The sequence below is a fragment of the Punica granatum genome, chromosome 4 (genome assembly GCF_007655135.1).
Source record: "Punica granatum isolate Tunisia-2019 chromosome 4, ASM765513v2, whole genome shotgun sequence".
NCBI classification, from domain to species: domain Eukaryota; kingdom Viridiplantae; phylum Streptophyta; class Magnoliopsida; order Myrtales; family Lythraceae; genus Punica; species Punica granatum.
The window spans coordinates 29060115-29075482 of record NC_045130.1 but is presented as its reverse complement, the minus strand read 5'-3'; the positions used below and the strand labels follow the sequence as shown (position 1 = coordinate 29075482).

Here is a 15368-nt window from a genome sequence, read left to right as displayed (position 1 = left end):
AGAAAGTGTTAGGCCAAAAGTTCCAAGACATCCTGCTCCCTCTGGCCTCTACTTGTTCTACCATCGTTATTGTGTCTGCTTTTTTTTTTTTCAACAATATTTTTCATAGTTTATAAAATGACCATCGACACCTCCTCCTTTATAAGCCACGCATAATCCCTTATTTCGTTGATTTCTATTGTTTTTTTTCTTAAATTTGGTCAGATTTGGTTCAGATAAAGAAAATAAGTAACCGGTCGATTTGTGCAGTTTTATAACGTATGATCCACACAACAAAGTGAATATTTTCTTGATGTCACGTCAGCAAAAGGAGTAGTAGGGTGTGACTAATTTTTGAAAGGAGAGGTGCCACAAATCAATTTACAAACTATATGAGTGTCGTCGAAATTTACCTTTTTTAATTAATTTTTAATAATGATGAAACGCATAAAACTTAATGAAAGAACGAAAAATACGCCATTGGCTATAAACAAACAAATTTGAAACTATGTGCTTTAATTTATAAGAACTTTCATTTTTAGTTATATTTATGAAAGGATAAAAGTATTGTGCTTTTATTTGAAATTAATAATAATAATCTATACTGTTACATATTTTTCTATCGATCTCACTTTCACTTTCCCATATTACCCATATTAATTTTCCTTCCAATGTTAAGGGACATAAATTTGAAGTTAAAATAGTAAAATTATTCATTTTACCAAAAAAAAGGTAAAATTATTCACAATAACCATTTCATTGATTCGTTCTCTGGCTCGCTCTCGCTCGGTTTTTCAATTTTTTTTTCTCTCTCACCTCTCTTGTCCTCCTATTAGATGTCTATTCCTTCCCAAGAAGATGAAGTTGAGCAATATTTTTACTGTTTTAATGATAATTCTACTATTGCGATTCAATTTTTATAGAAAGTATTAGATATGAGATATAGAGGGTACTGTAAACATTTATTATGCTTAAAGCGATATTTTTTAGCCAAATTGATAGTTAAATATTATTTTTTCATGTTATTTCACTTTCAGTGCGGGTATATTTCTAATAATAGTGATAATAATAATAATATTTTAGAGACAAAGCAATTAGAAATGGGGGAAGTCCAATTTTCGCATGCCTCCTGCGCCACTTCTCTTCGCATCATCTTCGTCCTCCCGCTGCTGGGAACTCTCTCTCTCTCTCTCTCTGTGCTGGCCGATATCAGAGAGAAGCCCTAGACCGCCATATCCAACACCCGAACCCCTCCGCCGGATTCCTCTGCAAACCCCCTCAAGAAACACCCAGAAAGGCGGCCGGCTCACCGGAACCGGGGAGAGAGAATGTCGAAGAAGAAAGCCGGGGGTAGCACTATGACGCTCAAGGACTTCCATGGCGGCTCCATCCCTTCCGATCTCCCCCTCCCCTCCGCTCCCGGCTCGTAAGCCCCTACTCCCCCCCCACACTCCTTTTCTTTCCCTGTCCATTCCCTTTGGTAGTTCTCGTTCCCATTTCTGTGCATGTGAAATGCCCCTGTTCATTGGTTCGTGCGATTTGGCTATTCTTTCGCATCCATTCGAGATCGATCCTTGTTATTTAGCTGTTAGATCTGTTCTTCTTTTTAATTGTGATGGTTCAGTCTACACTCAACTAGAAGCAAATGCGACGTTCAATGTTGATTTCTGTTCTTCTGTGGCCATTCTGTTGATTCTGATGAAAGTGGATCTGATACCATTGGGAAATCACTGATTGAACTCTTAACAGGCCTGTGAGGCCGTCGGACCGCCCGGGTTATGACCGTCCTGCTTCATGGGGCAACCCTGCTGGCCGATCTGATCTCAGGTCTCGACTCAATACCGGGACTAGGAATTTTGATGACAAGACCCCTTTTCTCACCCCTATTGGCCGTAATTTCGACGAGGATGAACGGAAGCCTCTTGATGGGGTATCAGCCCCTCGGCGAATGATCAGCGATGACAGCTTTCGGGCCTCTGCTGGACGTTTGGAGCTGAAGCCCCAGCAATTCTCGCCAGGGAGACCATTGGGGCAACAGGGGCCAGCTCAGGTTTCGCCATTGCCGAGTCAGATTTCTTATTCGGGGAGAGTTTCTGGGGGTCAGCCTGGGAGTGTTGGTTCTCAGAATGTGTACGCAAATAGTGGGCCGGGGGTAACGGGGTCTGTCACCAACCCATGGGCAACAAGGAAGGAGCCTACAGGTGTTGCTGAATCAGTTCAACCTGCATGGTCTGCATCAAGTGCTACTTCAAAGCTGATTCATGCTAGTGCACTCGAGAAGGTTTCATCGGGCAGATGGCAGTCTAAACAATCAATCCCACATGAGGCAGATGTGGAAGTTATCAAACATGCTGAAGAACCTGGATTGACTTCCAAGGGCTATGATGATGCCAAGTACAGCAGCAGGGTTGATGCAGTGGGAGTGAGGGAATATGTTGACGGAGCATTGCCTAGGCAGATGGAGAGGAGTCTTACTATTGGTGAAGGGGTTCGTGGTGCTAGAAGAGAGATGTCAGATGGTGAAATGCGTGAAGAGCCTTTTTATTCTGATGAGAAAGAAAGGAATGCAGTTATTTATGGTGAAGCATATCAACTGGGGCATGCAGAGGGTAGAATTGTTCGGCCAGAGTTCCAGCGTCCAATGTCTGCAGAAGCTGTGGAGAGACCGAGATTGAGGCTTCTTCCTCGGACAAAGCCAGTGGAGAACCCTGAACAACCATTTGCTGAGCTTAAGCAGGTATAGCTTTTAGTGGATCTGTGGCCCTCCCTCTTTCACTCCCTCATTCACATGACTTTTGGCATTTTGATTGACTTGGTGTTTCAGAGGCCGGAATCTGCTCATTCTGAAAACATCAGCGCACCTGGTGTGGAGAGTGGAAGTCAGACAGTAGAGCGGCCAAAGTTGAATCTAAAACCAAGATCACAGCCAGTTGAACACTCGGAAGGGATTGCTGATCGGGATAGGTTGGTAATATTATACCATGTTGTTCTTTAATGTGTACAAGTCTGAGCTGTTATATACTGTTGATGAATGTCACATCATTGGGGATCTGCGGTCTTGCATAAATTGTCATTTCCCTTTTATAGTAGATTTTAACTCTGAGGCCCTTAGTTTAGATTTTCATAACCATTTCATAAACACTATCCATTGACTGTTACAGGGGAGGACGTCCATACATAGTTCCTTTTTCTATGGCCATTTCAGATCAGCTTGCCATGCATGTCCAGTTAGCATCCATCTGTTTGGTATCGGCTCAGAGATTCTATCTTTGCTGTAGCATGGGAGCTACATCTTTTGTCTTCAAATTTTTGTTCATGTGCTATGGTAAATTGTTCTTTTGGAGTCGTGAGATGCCATCACATGCTAGGGTACAGTTAATTCAGTATTGGTTGGACTATTTCCTGCTCTGAACTTTTGTATATGGTCAGATAAGAGAGGTTGGCAGATAATGGAGATTCCTTAGTTACTTTTTGTCCTCTTTTTTTTTTTTTTTTTTTTGGGGGGGGGGGGGGGGGGTGGGGTGGTGTCTTTTTGGCTAGCAAATGAGGAAAAAATTGAGGGAGAATGTTGGAGATTCACTTTTCCCTGGAGACTTTCGTTCATGGAATTGATATTCAGTTATCTGTTCTGGTCACATTTAAATAGAGTTCATGGAGATTATAATATTGAACTGTGATCTTGGTGCATTAAGCAGTACAAGATTGAGAAAGCATTGATTTTGTTCATTAATGTGCTGTAGAAATCCTTTTTATGCTTCGTGCTTTTATGGTTCGTGAACTTTATGAGATTATCCTTCAACCTATATTGGCGGTTGCCTATTCATCATGGACCTTGGGATAGTTAGATTTTGCTGAAATATGAGAGAGCTTGCTGCTGGTTATCCTTTTCTTTTTGTGGATAAGTAATTGCTCTGATTATCAGTTGCTGTTTGTTAAAGATTGCCAAGCCTGTGAACTTTATTGGATCCCTTTAATGTGGCCAATTATTCATGCTCTTTTAGGATGTCTTTGCATTGCTTTAGTTTTGCTTTCTATTTTCTACTGGAGTTTTTTTTGTTTGAAGCAGTCGGTGTTGTTAAATTTGACGGCTTTCATTTGATTAATTATTGTCCGTGATGACACCGGCTTGTTGGTGTTGCAGGAGTTCAGTCTTTGGTGGTGCTCGTCCACGGGAGCTGGTGAGTATCCCTTTACCTCTACTTTTTAGGGTTTCATGTAATGAAAATACCATTACAACTAGTAGGGAAAAACTTCCATCACTTAGAGTTCTTCAAATCTGTTATAAGTGCTTATTCTGTTGTCTGTTTCTGGTTTGGGTCGGTATTGCTGGATCCATGTATCAAAATGGGTGAGGAGATATCTGGCTATTTGAGAAGTGTTGCTTTTTGGTTCTTCTTGACCTCATGGTGATCTTTATCATTTAATATTGTTCTCTCAGGTTCTAAAGGCGAGAGGAGTTGATGATGTCAACATCGACAACTATGATTTGGGCCAAAGTTCTGAGAGGTAATGACTCTTAACTCTTTTACCTTTTATTTTTTGGGCAATCAGTCCTATTCTGAATATATCTAAATTGCTTCCTAAAGGGCTAAACAAGTTGGCACAAAAACTGAGCGGGCCCCTGGGAATGTGACACCTACCCACTACGGTGAGAAATCCGAGAGGCTCTCTGTGGATCAGAGAAATGGACGAAAATTTGAGAGGAAGGACCAGCAGGCAGAAGATAGAAGTGATGCACAGAGGAGGAACTGGCGAAATGAGAACAGGAGGAACACGAGGGACAACACAGACAGGCAGCAGCAGCAGCAGCATCACCACAACCAGCAGGAGCGGCGACCTTCTCCTGAGATCTGGCGAAAGCCAATAATGGATGAGCCGAATTCCCAATCTCCTGAGCCAGGGGTGAGGTTTGGGAAAGCGGCCTCAGCTGCTGAGCTGGCACAAGCGTTCTCTCGGCCTTATTCAGCCCCAAAGGCTCCCGATCAGTTGAGGACCTTCCAGGGACAGAGCCAGGGACAGATACCTTTTTCCAGACTCACAGGCCAAGCACCTCGAACACAGATCAATGGGTACTAAGAAAGGTGTGCGTGTACGAGGTCTCCTCTGATTTGGCACTGTTTGGTGTCTGGAGTAGGATTGAATTTTGTGCAATGTGGAGAGTTGGGCCTAAATGGGTGGGCGTCATTTAGAGTTATTTTGAGGTCTCTCCCTTTCTATCATGTTTATTGAAAGGACAAGTGGGTTAACTGGATGCACTGGTTACTATACTGTCTGATGCCCTATTTTCGGGCTTATTAGGCTTTACTTGATGTAGTGGCAATTGATTTGCTCGATTACAAACGGAAGTTACAATCAGTCGCCAAAATCTATGTGTTGGACGAGCTGCTTCTAAGTTATCTCGAGGAATGAAATGTTGAGCCAGTTGGACTAATAATAATCCCACGAGTGAGCGTGGCTGCTCTGTTTGGGGCAGTTGCATGTGGTCTTTACTCACTGTCATAGTGTCATGCTTTGGATGAATTCTTATAGGCCGTCCTTTGAGATTTTATGTTGAAAATTATAACCAGTAGCTCGGAGCTAGTGTGGAGTACGAGGATAAAGCCATATCATATATACATATATTCTAATAGTATAATACTTTATAGGGTTACATATCATTTGCAAATTCAGGTAATCTTTTTTTCCCCTTGATTATGGTTTGGGAACCAAGTTTGATATAACTTATCTTATCTTTACTTTTTCATCAATTCAACAACACAATCATTACTTTTATATATATATATTATATATATATATTGATTTAATAATAAATTCTCTCATATAATTTTTCTTATCTATTATTATAATTAATTTTTTATTATTAAAATTTCCTAACCATTTATTACTTTTCATACAATTCAACAACACAATTATTATTTTTTTTTATTTTTTTCAATTTAATAATAAATTATCTCACATATTTTTCCGAACTACTTTTGTCTTCATCTCGTAAAATCAAACTCTACTTCATTACCAAACACATACTTATTGTTTGTTTTTTGTCTCTGTATACAGGAAATCTTAAATATTTTTTCGATTCATCTTTTCGTATTTATTTGTCTCTTCTAACAATCAAATTATACTCTACAACAAGAAACTATCTAAGTTAAAATATTAGAAAGGAACACTCCGTGATTGTTAGATTCCCTTAGTTGGGATAGTCACAGAGGGCTAATAGCCCGACCTAGCCTTTTTAATTATCAAAAAAAAAAAGTTAAAACATTAGGAGCTCAAGTAAAAAGCTGAGCCAGAAAAATTTAAAATAAAAAAGAGCTCAAGAAATTAAAGAAATGATGACCGTCAAAAGAATAAATACATTTATATTTTTCTGTGTCTCGTCTGAATAAGATCACCGAGTTCATTTTCCCCCCTTGCTAATATTAAGTTCACGCCCTCATATATCTTCTAAAAATCGACAGCTGTATTTAGCTCAAACTTTTAAAGTTTTATTTGAAATTCGTGTTAATTGCGGCATTAGTTATGAACTAATTTGACTGTTTTTACCACATCTAGCAAGAACTTTTTTTTAAAAAAAAATCATAGGATTACATGAGTTATGATCAATTGTACAGTACACACAATATAATTGTTCGGGTACTTCTCATTGATTGTACCGAGTACATTGTCATAGCAATATGTGCACGATAGTCACACTTGATACACACCGCTGGTTTTATGAGCATCAATTGTGACGGAGCTTTGGATACTGGGAGTGATGTGGCAAGAAGTTTAAGCTTGCGCGGGTGGCTGTAACTCGAGAAATTGGCCCACCCATATCTAATCGTGCCTTGGCAAATCCCTAAACTCGGGCTCAGTATGGATTGGTATGAATACTACGAGTAGTAAGGTCCATGCATCGTACATGCTAATGCACATCATACATTTTATCTATCCGCCACTCCTCCCCTCCAGCGTTGCAGTGGCCCATCGATTCACCGGTGACATTGGCCGGGACGGAGGATTGGCTACCTGCGAGTCCCCTTCCAACGCCCTCTCTTTCTCCCTTTGAACTATCGAGTTTCATTTTTATTTACTTTTTAGTTTTTTTTTAAAATTTTATTAAGAATACTTTTCATTTAAATAAAGTTTCACATCAGTATTTTTAATAAAAATAGCAGGACCAAAAGTGAACTAATTGGAGAATGTCGAGAACTATATTCACCCAAAAATTATTAAGTTCATAGCTAAAATAAGAAAAAGGTTAAAAGTTGAGAACTAGAATAAACTTCTTTCCTAAAATTTTACAATTTTACTATGTTTTATGAAAATTAGTTATTATTTAGGTGACTTATTACTGCAACCGCCCACCCTCGGTTCTGAATTTAACCCCAAAAAAACTAAAATAAAAAATAAAAGGTACTCTAAATATTAATTCCTTTGTGCTTGGTGGCACAAACATTAACGGCTCTCTTAATATCGAGTTCATTAGCTTTGGCCGAGAGTTTCGCGTTCGACTAGCTCATTATACTGTTTCTACACTTTCATACACAAGAAGAGTCGCCCTTACCGGCTGCTAGCTCTTTCTTTCTCTCTCTTTTAAAAAAAATATATATTTATAATCCTTTTCATAGAGAGGATCGAGATCTGTGAGTATGGAATATTTCACGAGATCCTTCCAGCAAATTAAAGTTTATCGAGCAGAAGGTCTTAATATAAACCTTCACTCTGAAAACGTACGGCTACATTGGGGGGCAAAAGGCTAAGAAGAAAGGGGTACATTTTAAGGTCTTGCCGCCAAATTCAGTCCAACAATAGTATTTTGATATTAAAACGGCTGATTAATTGATGCATAAGAAGTACAAAAATCCCATTGTGGTTTGGGGTCGGGATAAATTGTATCCCGTGCTTTTGTTAGGGACAATTAGCCCCATGTGATGTACCCTGTTAACCATAAGAGATTACGACGTTAACTTTTTTTTTTCATTTTTAGTCCTCAATCTTTAACATTTTAATCATTTTAGTTTTAAATATTTTTTCTTTTTTCATTTCTCTTGAACTTTTCATTTTTTTTAATTTTAGTTCTAGAAAGAAAATCGAAAGGGAAGGGAGGGGTTGGGGTCGCCGATTGGCGACCCCAACCCCCGAATCGACCGGGGACTCCGAGTTGGAGTTCCCGATTGATTCGCGAGCTGGGGCCGCCAATCGACAACCCTAGCCCCTCCATAGAGGTCGCCGATACCCACAGAGGTCACCGGAGATCTCAATGGAAGGGTCGGGATCGCCGATTGGCAGCCTCAGCCTGCAAATCGATTGAGAACTCCGATTTTGAGTCCCCGGTCGATTCGGGGATTGGGGCCGCCAATCGGCGACCTTGACCCCTCCACCGAGGTAGCCGGTACCCACGGAGGACGCTAGCGGCCTTGGTGGAGGGGTCGGGGTTGCCAATTGGCGACCCCGACCCATCATTCCCTTTCGATTTTTTTTCTAGGACTAAATGAAAAAAATGAAAAGTTGAGGATATAAATAATAAAAGAAAAAAGATTTAGAATCAAAATGATTAAAATACTAAAAATTGAGGATTAAAAATGGAAGAAAAACTAACGTCGTAATCCCTATAGCTAATGGAGTACACCACACAGGGGCTAATTGTCCCTAACAAAAGCACATAACGCAATTTGTCTCGACCTCAAATCACATGGGAGGTTTTGTACTTTTCCCTAAAAATAAATATAAGCTATTTTCTATCAATGTGGGTTGGTTTAAGCGGTTTGTTACTTATTCTGCTTAAGTAGGTCTCGAGTTCGAATCTTTATAAATGCATATCAATTGAGCTTCCGGATACCAAAATTCACACTGAAAAAGCAAAAGCTATTTTCTTAATTAATCACATAGTAACCTGCCTAGGAAAAATGGCATTTTCAATTGCAAATTAACCCTGACTATGATTTTAGAGTATGATTCAGAAAAACTTGCAGTACCAGAGCCTTCAACACGTACCCGGACACGGATGGATCTAGGAGTTTGGTCCAAGGGAGCAAAACTCAAGAGAAGGCAAAGGATAGTACGGGGCCGTTTGGATTCAGAGTTAAAGTTATTTTGATTTTGATTTTAATTTTGATTATGGAAAATGACAAATGAAATGTGATTATAAATTTAACTTGGAAAACGTGTGTTTTTATTGTGTAGTGTGTTGAGTTAAAGTTAAAATTTTTGAATTGAGAAATATGTATTTTTGTTGTGTAGTGTGTTGAGTTAAAGTTAAAAGTTAAAGTTAAAGTTAAAATCAACGAACTCTCAATCCAAACGGCAGATTCTAAAACCAATGGGGGGCGAAATACCATATTTTCGTGTAAAAAAATGATAAACAAATTATACTATAAGTTCTATAATTTTATCCGAGTCTAAGGGGGTGATGTACCTCGGCCTCCCCTAAATCCATCCCGGCCAGAACACGATGTAGATAAGTACTCGTGCCAAAAATCTCACCGTTCATGTATCATTTAAATGTGGTGGAAAATTAATATTGAATTGTGGATGTTGTATCTTTCAAAATTAATATTCGATTGGGTATGTTTGTCCATGTTTTTCTCATATATGGCACTCATTCAAAAGTCAAACCAGCAAAATAAGGTTGTCGTCCTCGTGTCGCGCACATTAGTATAGTCAGTGGCTTGGGTACACGAGGATTGTCACTCAGTGGGCCTTGTTCCATCGAGAGCCATATTTTCATTTAGAATAATTGTCCAAGGGAAAGGAAATTGTGGTTTCTTCAAATGTCGTCTAATGGCAATAATTTCTATTTTTCTGGAACGCTTACGTGCCCTTCATATATATATATATATAATGCTGAATCATTTTTCTTTTTTATCAGAATCATTTTGAAGTCTTTTTTCAATTCAAAGGGGTGACTACGTCACCCCATGCGTCCCTCATAAACTGGCCCTTTGGATTTTCTTACTATTGAGATTCGACTTGGGTCCCCTCTCATTTAACAAGATGTGCTATCTTTCGAGTGTTCATGCATTGGACTTTTTTGCCATAACTAGTGAAAATTTTAGCTGTCTCTTATACGCAGCAGTCTTTTCTATAATTTCATGAAACTTCAGAGTTGTGGTTTGATCTTTCATCCGTTTTAGTCAGCAGAGTATGGCGGCATCACTATTGTTGCATAACTTCTATGTTCATACAAGCCTATAGATACACGAGCTGTCTTCGATGTCTCATATGAAATCTCTTAGTAGACAGCATTTCATTTTAATGTCTTTTCAGGAATAAGAATCCCAACGTGAAAAATTACCAAAGAAAGCGATAGATAGAAGAAATTTGAGAGTAGAATATTGGTACGATTGGCGGCTGGTCTATGCAAGCTCGATGGCCAGTTAGCTCGGATAGAGAAATATGACTAGGTTAATGTGTCCAAATTTAAAGGCCGAGTTGTGATACAACAGATTATATTGATTGAAAATTCTAACATAACCCCTGTTACGGTGACATATTTGATAATTGAATTTAAATATTTAGTATTTTTACTATTTGTTATAAACTGTACAAAATACAAAATACTTAAACTCGTGACACACTAAATACTTGGATTGAAAGTAAAAATAATAAACACTAGTAATCACGAATATTAAAGTACTAATTACTTGAATTGAAACACTAAAAGCTTGAACTGAAAAAACGAAATGTATTATCTTCGCAAATTGTCATTTTAGGCGGATCATTATTTATATATACTAGTTGATACTCACATGTTAGGCGATAATATTTTGTCAAATTTTAAAGAGATAATTCACAAATATGACATATAAATGAATATAGACTGAAAAAAAGGACATGCTAAAAACTATGCATTTTATCAAAGACATAGTTAGGGTGAGATATTGATAGAAGAGCTAGGGTGTAGGAAGATATTGCTAGGAAAGGATAATGGGAAAAAAAAATGAATTTAGATGCCATGAATTTATTGGCATTTGGCACATAATTAAAAAATATCTCATATCTTAAATTATCGAAAAATATTTAATTTTCCAAAAAAATAATCTATATGTATATGAAAATGAAACACAAGCCGAATTTTCACGCCGTCATCTCATCAAATAAAACTCTCTCGCTTTGTCATATCGTCACTTGAACTTGATATTTTTCTTTTGATTCATTTATCTTTTTAATATATATATATATATATATTATTGTTGATTTTGAGACGCTAGAATGGTTTATCACACGATAAAAGAACTAGATCCTGAGAAAGACACATGGACAATTGGAGTGAGATTGACAAGACTATGGAATGCTGTAAACACAAAGATTAATGAAGTCATTAGTCTTGATATAATTTTCCTGGATGAAGAGGTATGTTTGGGTACTTTTGAGTAATTATAATATTTATTTAATTATTATTGTAACTAATGAAATCAAGATTCTTTAATGCATTCGAGCGTAAGAAAATCTCAAATCGATTTGTTGAAATCGTTACTTCGCGAAGAATGCTCATACACCATCAAGAACTTCAAGAATTTCAAGATCATCCTATTTGAAATTCAAAAACATAATATATATAGTCTAATAAAAGTACTTCATGTCATTATGAACAATATATATATATATAATACATGTATATACTCAGCAAACTGAATATATAAGATTATACTAGAGAGGATAATATCTTAACAATTTAATTATCTGGTATATATATTTATATTTATTGCAAATAATGAATTATTATGTACTATATATGCTATACATATAATCTATATATCTTTAACATTTTAAATATTAGGAAAAATATTTCGTAAGTATATATGTATTCAAACATATATATATATGTATATATATAATATAATATAATAGAGCTGAATTGAGTATAAAAATTGACGGAAGTTATAACGGAGGTCATTTTTTAGACATTTTAAAAAACTTATGGTTTGTTCTGTTACAAAACAAAATTTAGGACAAAATTGAGACATTTTACAAAATTTGAATTTTTTTTTGTAATTTACCTCAATAATTAATATATATATATATAAATAAATAAAAGCTGATGCATACAGAGGAAGAGTCAATTTTTTTTTTTCATATTCTTAACTCATAGTGACATGACTTTTTGAGTGATGGTACCTCCAAACTCCTGAGATCAAAAAAGAAAAAAAAATAAATCTAACATTTTACAGGATTTTTTCCAATGAAGGAATTTAAACTGGTAAAACTATGAGAGCTTTGTTCCATATTTTGTCCATAAATTCATGTTACCCAATTTCTCAAATAATCATTTCTGTACTAATGAAATTAAAAAAAAAATCAAATTACTAGAATCATCATTTCGTTTTACTATACGCTAAAACTCTTCTTTCATCATTTGCGCATGAGAAGCTGCCACGCCTCGCATCTCCATTTTTGAATGAATTGAAAGCAGAAAAGATAGATTGGATTGGTGTGATGTGGTTGACCTTTCCCAGCTTACCTGAGTTCGAACCCCGTTGCTCCTTTTTTTTTTAAAGTAAATTAATGATTTGATCTTCATATATTAAGTGTACATTAAGTCCGATTTCAAAATTTTTTTTACATAATATTAAACTTTGAGAGCGTAATTGTATATCAAATTGAACATTGAAAAATTAACTGTACATCAAATTAAACCTTAAGAGATTAAGTGAATATCAAATCCGACTTTTCATCAGAATGCAGTCTAAAAATAGATCTGACATTCAACAGCTGATGTGACATTATTTGATTGTTTTCTTAGAACATATTGTCTCTTCCCATTACTTTATAACATTATATATTCATTTTATTTTAATTTTAGTTTATATATTTATTTTATTCAATTTTAATAATTTCCTCTCTTATTACTCATCTTCTTATTACTCATCTTACTTCTGCGCAATCATATTTTTCAACAAAATTAAATTAAAGGTTAAAAGCACTGCGAACTAAAAGAACAGTTTGATTGAGTTTTCTAAACCCACTTATCAAATGTATTTACAAACTAGCTAGTAAAAAATTTCTTGAGGTCGAATTTGATATACACTTAATCTCTCAAGGTTCAATTTGATGTAAAAAATTTCTTGAGGTCGTATTTGATGTACACTTAATCTCTCAAGGTTCAATTTGATGTAATATTAAGGTTCAATTTAATGTAAAAAATTTATTGAGGTCGAATTTGATGTACACTTAATCTTTCAAAATTTAATATGATATAAAATTTTTTGAGGTCGGATTTGATGTAACGTGCATCTTTGAAAAACCAAATCATTAATTTACTCCTTTTTATTTTTTTTATTTTTTCTTTTTAATTTTGGATTATAATAAAACCAACGCGGCAAATTAAAGGCTCATGGGCTTTTCTTTCCTTTTTTATAATTTCCCCATAAACTTTGATTGTTTCCTGTTCTTATCCCTTCTTTTTTTTCCCCTTCCAATTACGGAAAATGCTGATGAGCTTAACCCAAGAAACATAAATTTAAATAAAGAGATCCGGTGTTCGACTTACTGAGGGCATTCTGTTGAGATGAATTAGTAGATGGACGGGTAGTTTTTCGCTTTTACCATATGTTAATGTTGTATCTCTTTCAGTTTATCAATTAAGTGCTCTTCTTATAAAATAAAATAAAATAAAATAAAGCGACCCGGTAAGACCATTAGCAAGAATTGAACCCATAATTTTTGGGTCGCAAGGAGAGCACGTACTATTGTATTACGTTTTCTTTCTCTTTCATGTCTATTCTTTTTATTTCTTTTTATATCACCCGAAAGAATTTCAAAATTGCCATGCCTTAATAAGTGTATTGAAATATATTAATATCAACTTTTTACTTTTTCTACTGTTAAAAATTTGTTGATAAATGGAGTTATAGCATGAGCAATTAAAAATAGAGACCAATTAAATGAAAAGCTTTCTCCTTTGTTGAGAGCTCTCCCCTCTTCCCTTTGTTGGAAGCTCCCTCCCCCCCCTTCTTCTTCTCTTCTTCTCCTCTTCTCCTTTACTCCTGCTCCTTTGCATAGATCTTCAATGGTGCCACCCACCCCTCCTTTACGCGCACTTACTGCTACTCTTAATGATGCAAGCTGCTCCGAACTACTCCCTGAGCTCCCCCCACCAATCGTGTACTTTATTCTTACGATTACACTAATGGAACTTCAACTATCCATCTCATTCCCCTTACATTCCCCTGCGTTAGCTCCTTCAGCAACTCCCAGTACTTCCAATACACTTCTGACCCCGCAAGACACCCCACCTCCAAGTAGAGCAACCACAATGGGCCCTACTGAACTCAGCATTAACGCAGGGATTTTCAATGCCCACATGTTCATGGCCCCATCAGCAAAGGTGCTCGAGCTCATCGCAAATGAGGAAGAGCCTCCTAAACCTGTCCCGCCCACCCTCCTTGTCAAGCCTTTTGGCTTTAGAATCCCCCCCCCACCTCCTTAAGCTCATCATCCCACGACTCATCCAAATCTGGGCTGTAAAGAAAGGCGTCTCAATAATTCCTGACGACTGTAACAAAGAAATACTGGTCTGCCTCTTCAGGGACCAAAGGGACCTCATAGCAGTGGAAAATAGAGGAGCTTACCATGTCCAAGGCGCCCATATGATGCTCGAAAGGTGGGACCGGAGCCTCCCGCTCGAAGAGATCAATTTCTCCTCAGTCCCATTCTGGATTCAACTTAGAGGCATCCCACCGGAGCTGCTTTCGAAACAAAACATTACTTAGCTTTCTCAACAGGCAAGCACAATTATAGAAATTGATTGGAAGAACAAGGGTAGCACGTCTAAATGGTTCGTCACCCCCCGAGCCTTGGTTAGAGTCCCTATTGCTAAGCCATTTTGCCCTGGATACCTAATCGCCAGAAGGAACAACTCGGCCTCTTGGGTCCACTTCAAATACGAAAACCTAGCAACTTTCTGCTACGATTGTGGTGCCCTTAGCCATGAGCAACGGAATTGCAGCTCAGACCTGGCCGTCACCCCCGACAAATTTGTCCCATGGCTCCATTTCGACCCCAAGAGCGACATTCCCCCTCCTCAGGTCGCAAATGTGCCCGAAACTGCCCCAATCAGCCCAAATCAACCTCAATTAGCCCAAATCAGCCCCTCTACCACCTATTACCCCCCACCCCCAGACCCAATCGACTCCCTGCACACCCCACACTGTTCCCCCAAACCCGCTACTCTCAGCGGAGGCTCAGCCCCTAAGAAACCGAAACCGAAGTTCAAATTATTTTTCAACATCCCTAACAATCTGGCAGCCTTCGCCCCCGATTTTGACGTCCCTCCAGAGCTATCCCCTACCCCTAAGGCAGAGGAAGGAGCCGTTGCTGATGGCGACATATGCAGAAGAAAGGGGAAGAAACCGACCTGGGACCAAATTGGGGAACAAGCCGGGGACTCAAGCCCACCATCTGTTGGG

General features: G+C 37.7%; 1 protein-coding gene across 1 annotated transcript; it reads left to right on the top strand.

Moving 5' to 3' along the window:
• The first annotated feature begins 1081 nt into the window (after nucleotides 1–1081).
• On the top strand, nucleotides 1082–5410 carry LOC116204099. The gene is made up of 6 exons (XM_031536184.1): nucleotides 1082–1405; nucleotides 1729–2716; nucleotides 2804–2943; nucleotides 4121–4157; nucleotides 4418–4485; nucleotides 4566–5410. The coding sequence occupies exons 1-6, from the start codon at nucleotides 1308–1310 to the stop codon at nucleotides 5053–5055; spliced, it is 1821 nt and encodes a 606-aa protein (XP_031392044.1). The 5' UTR covers nucleotides 1082–1307; the 3' UTR covers nucleotides 5056–5410.
• Nucleotides 5411–15368: the final 9958 nt, after the last annotated feature.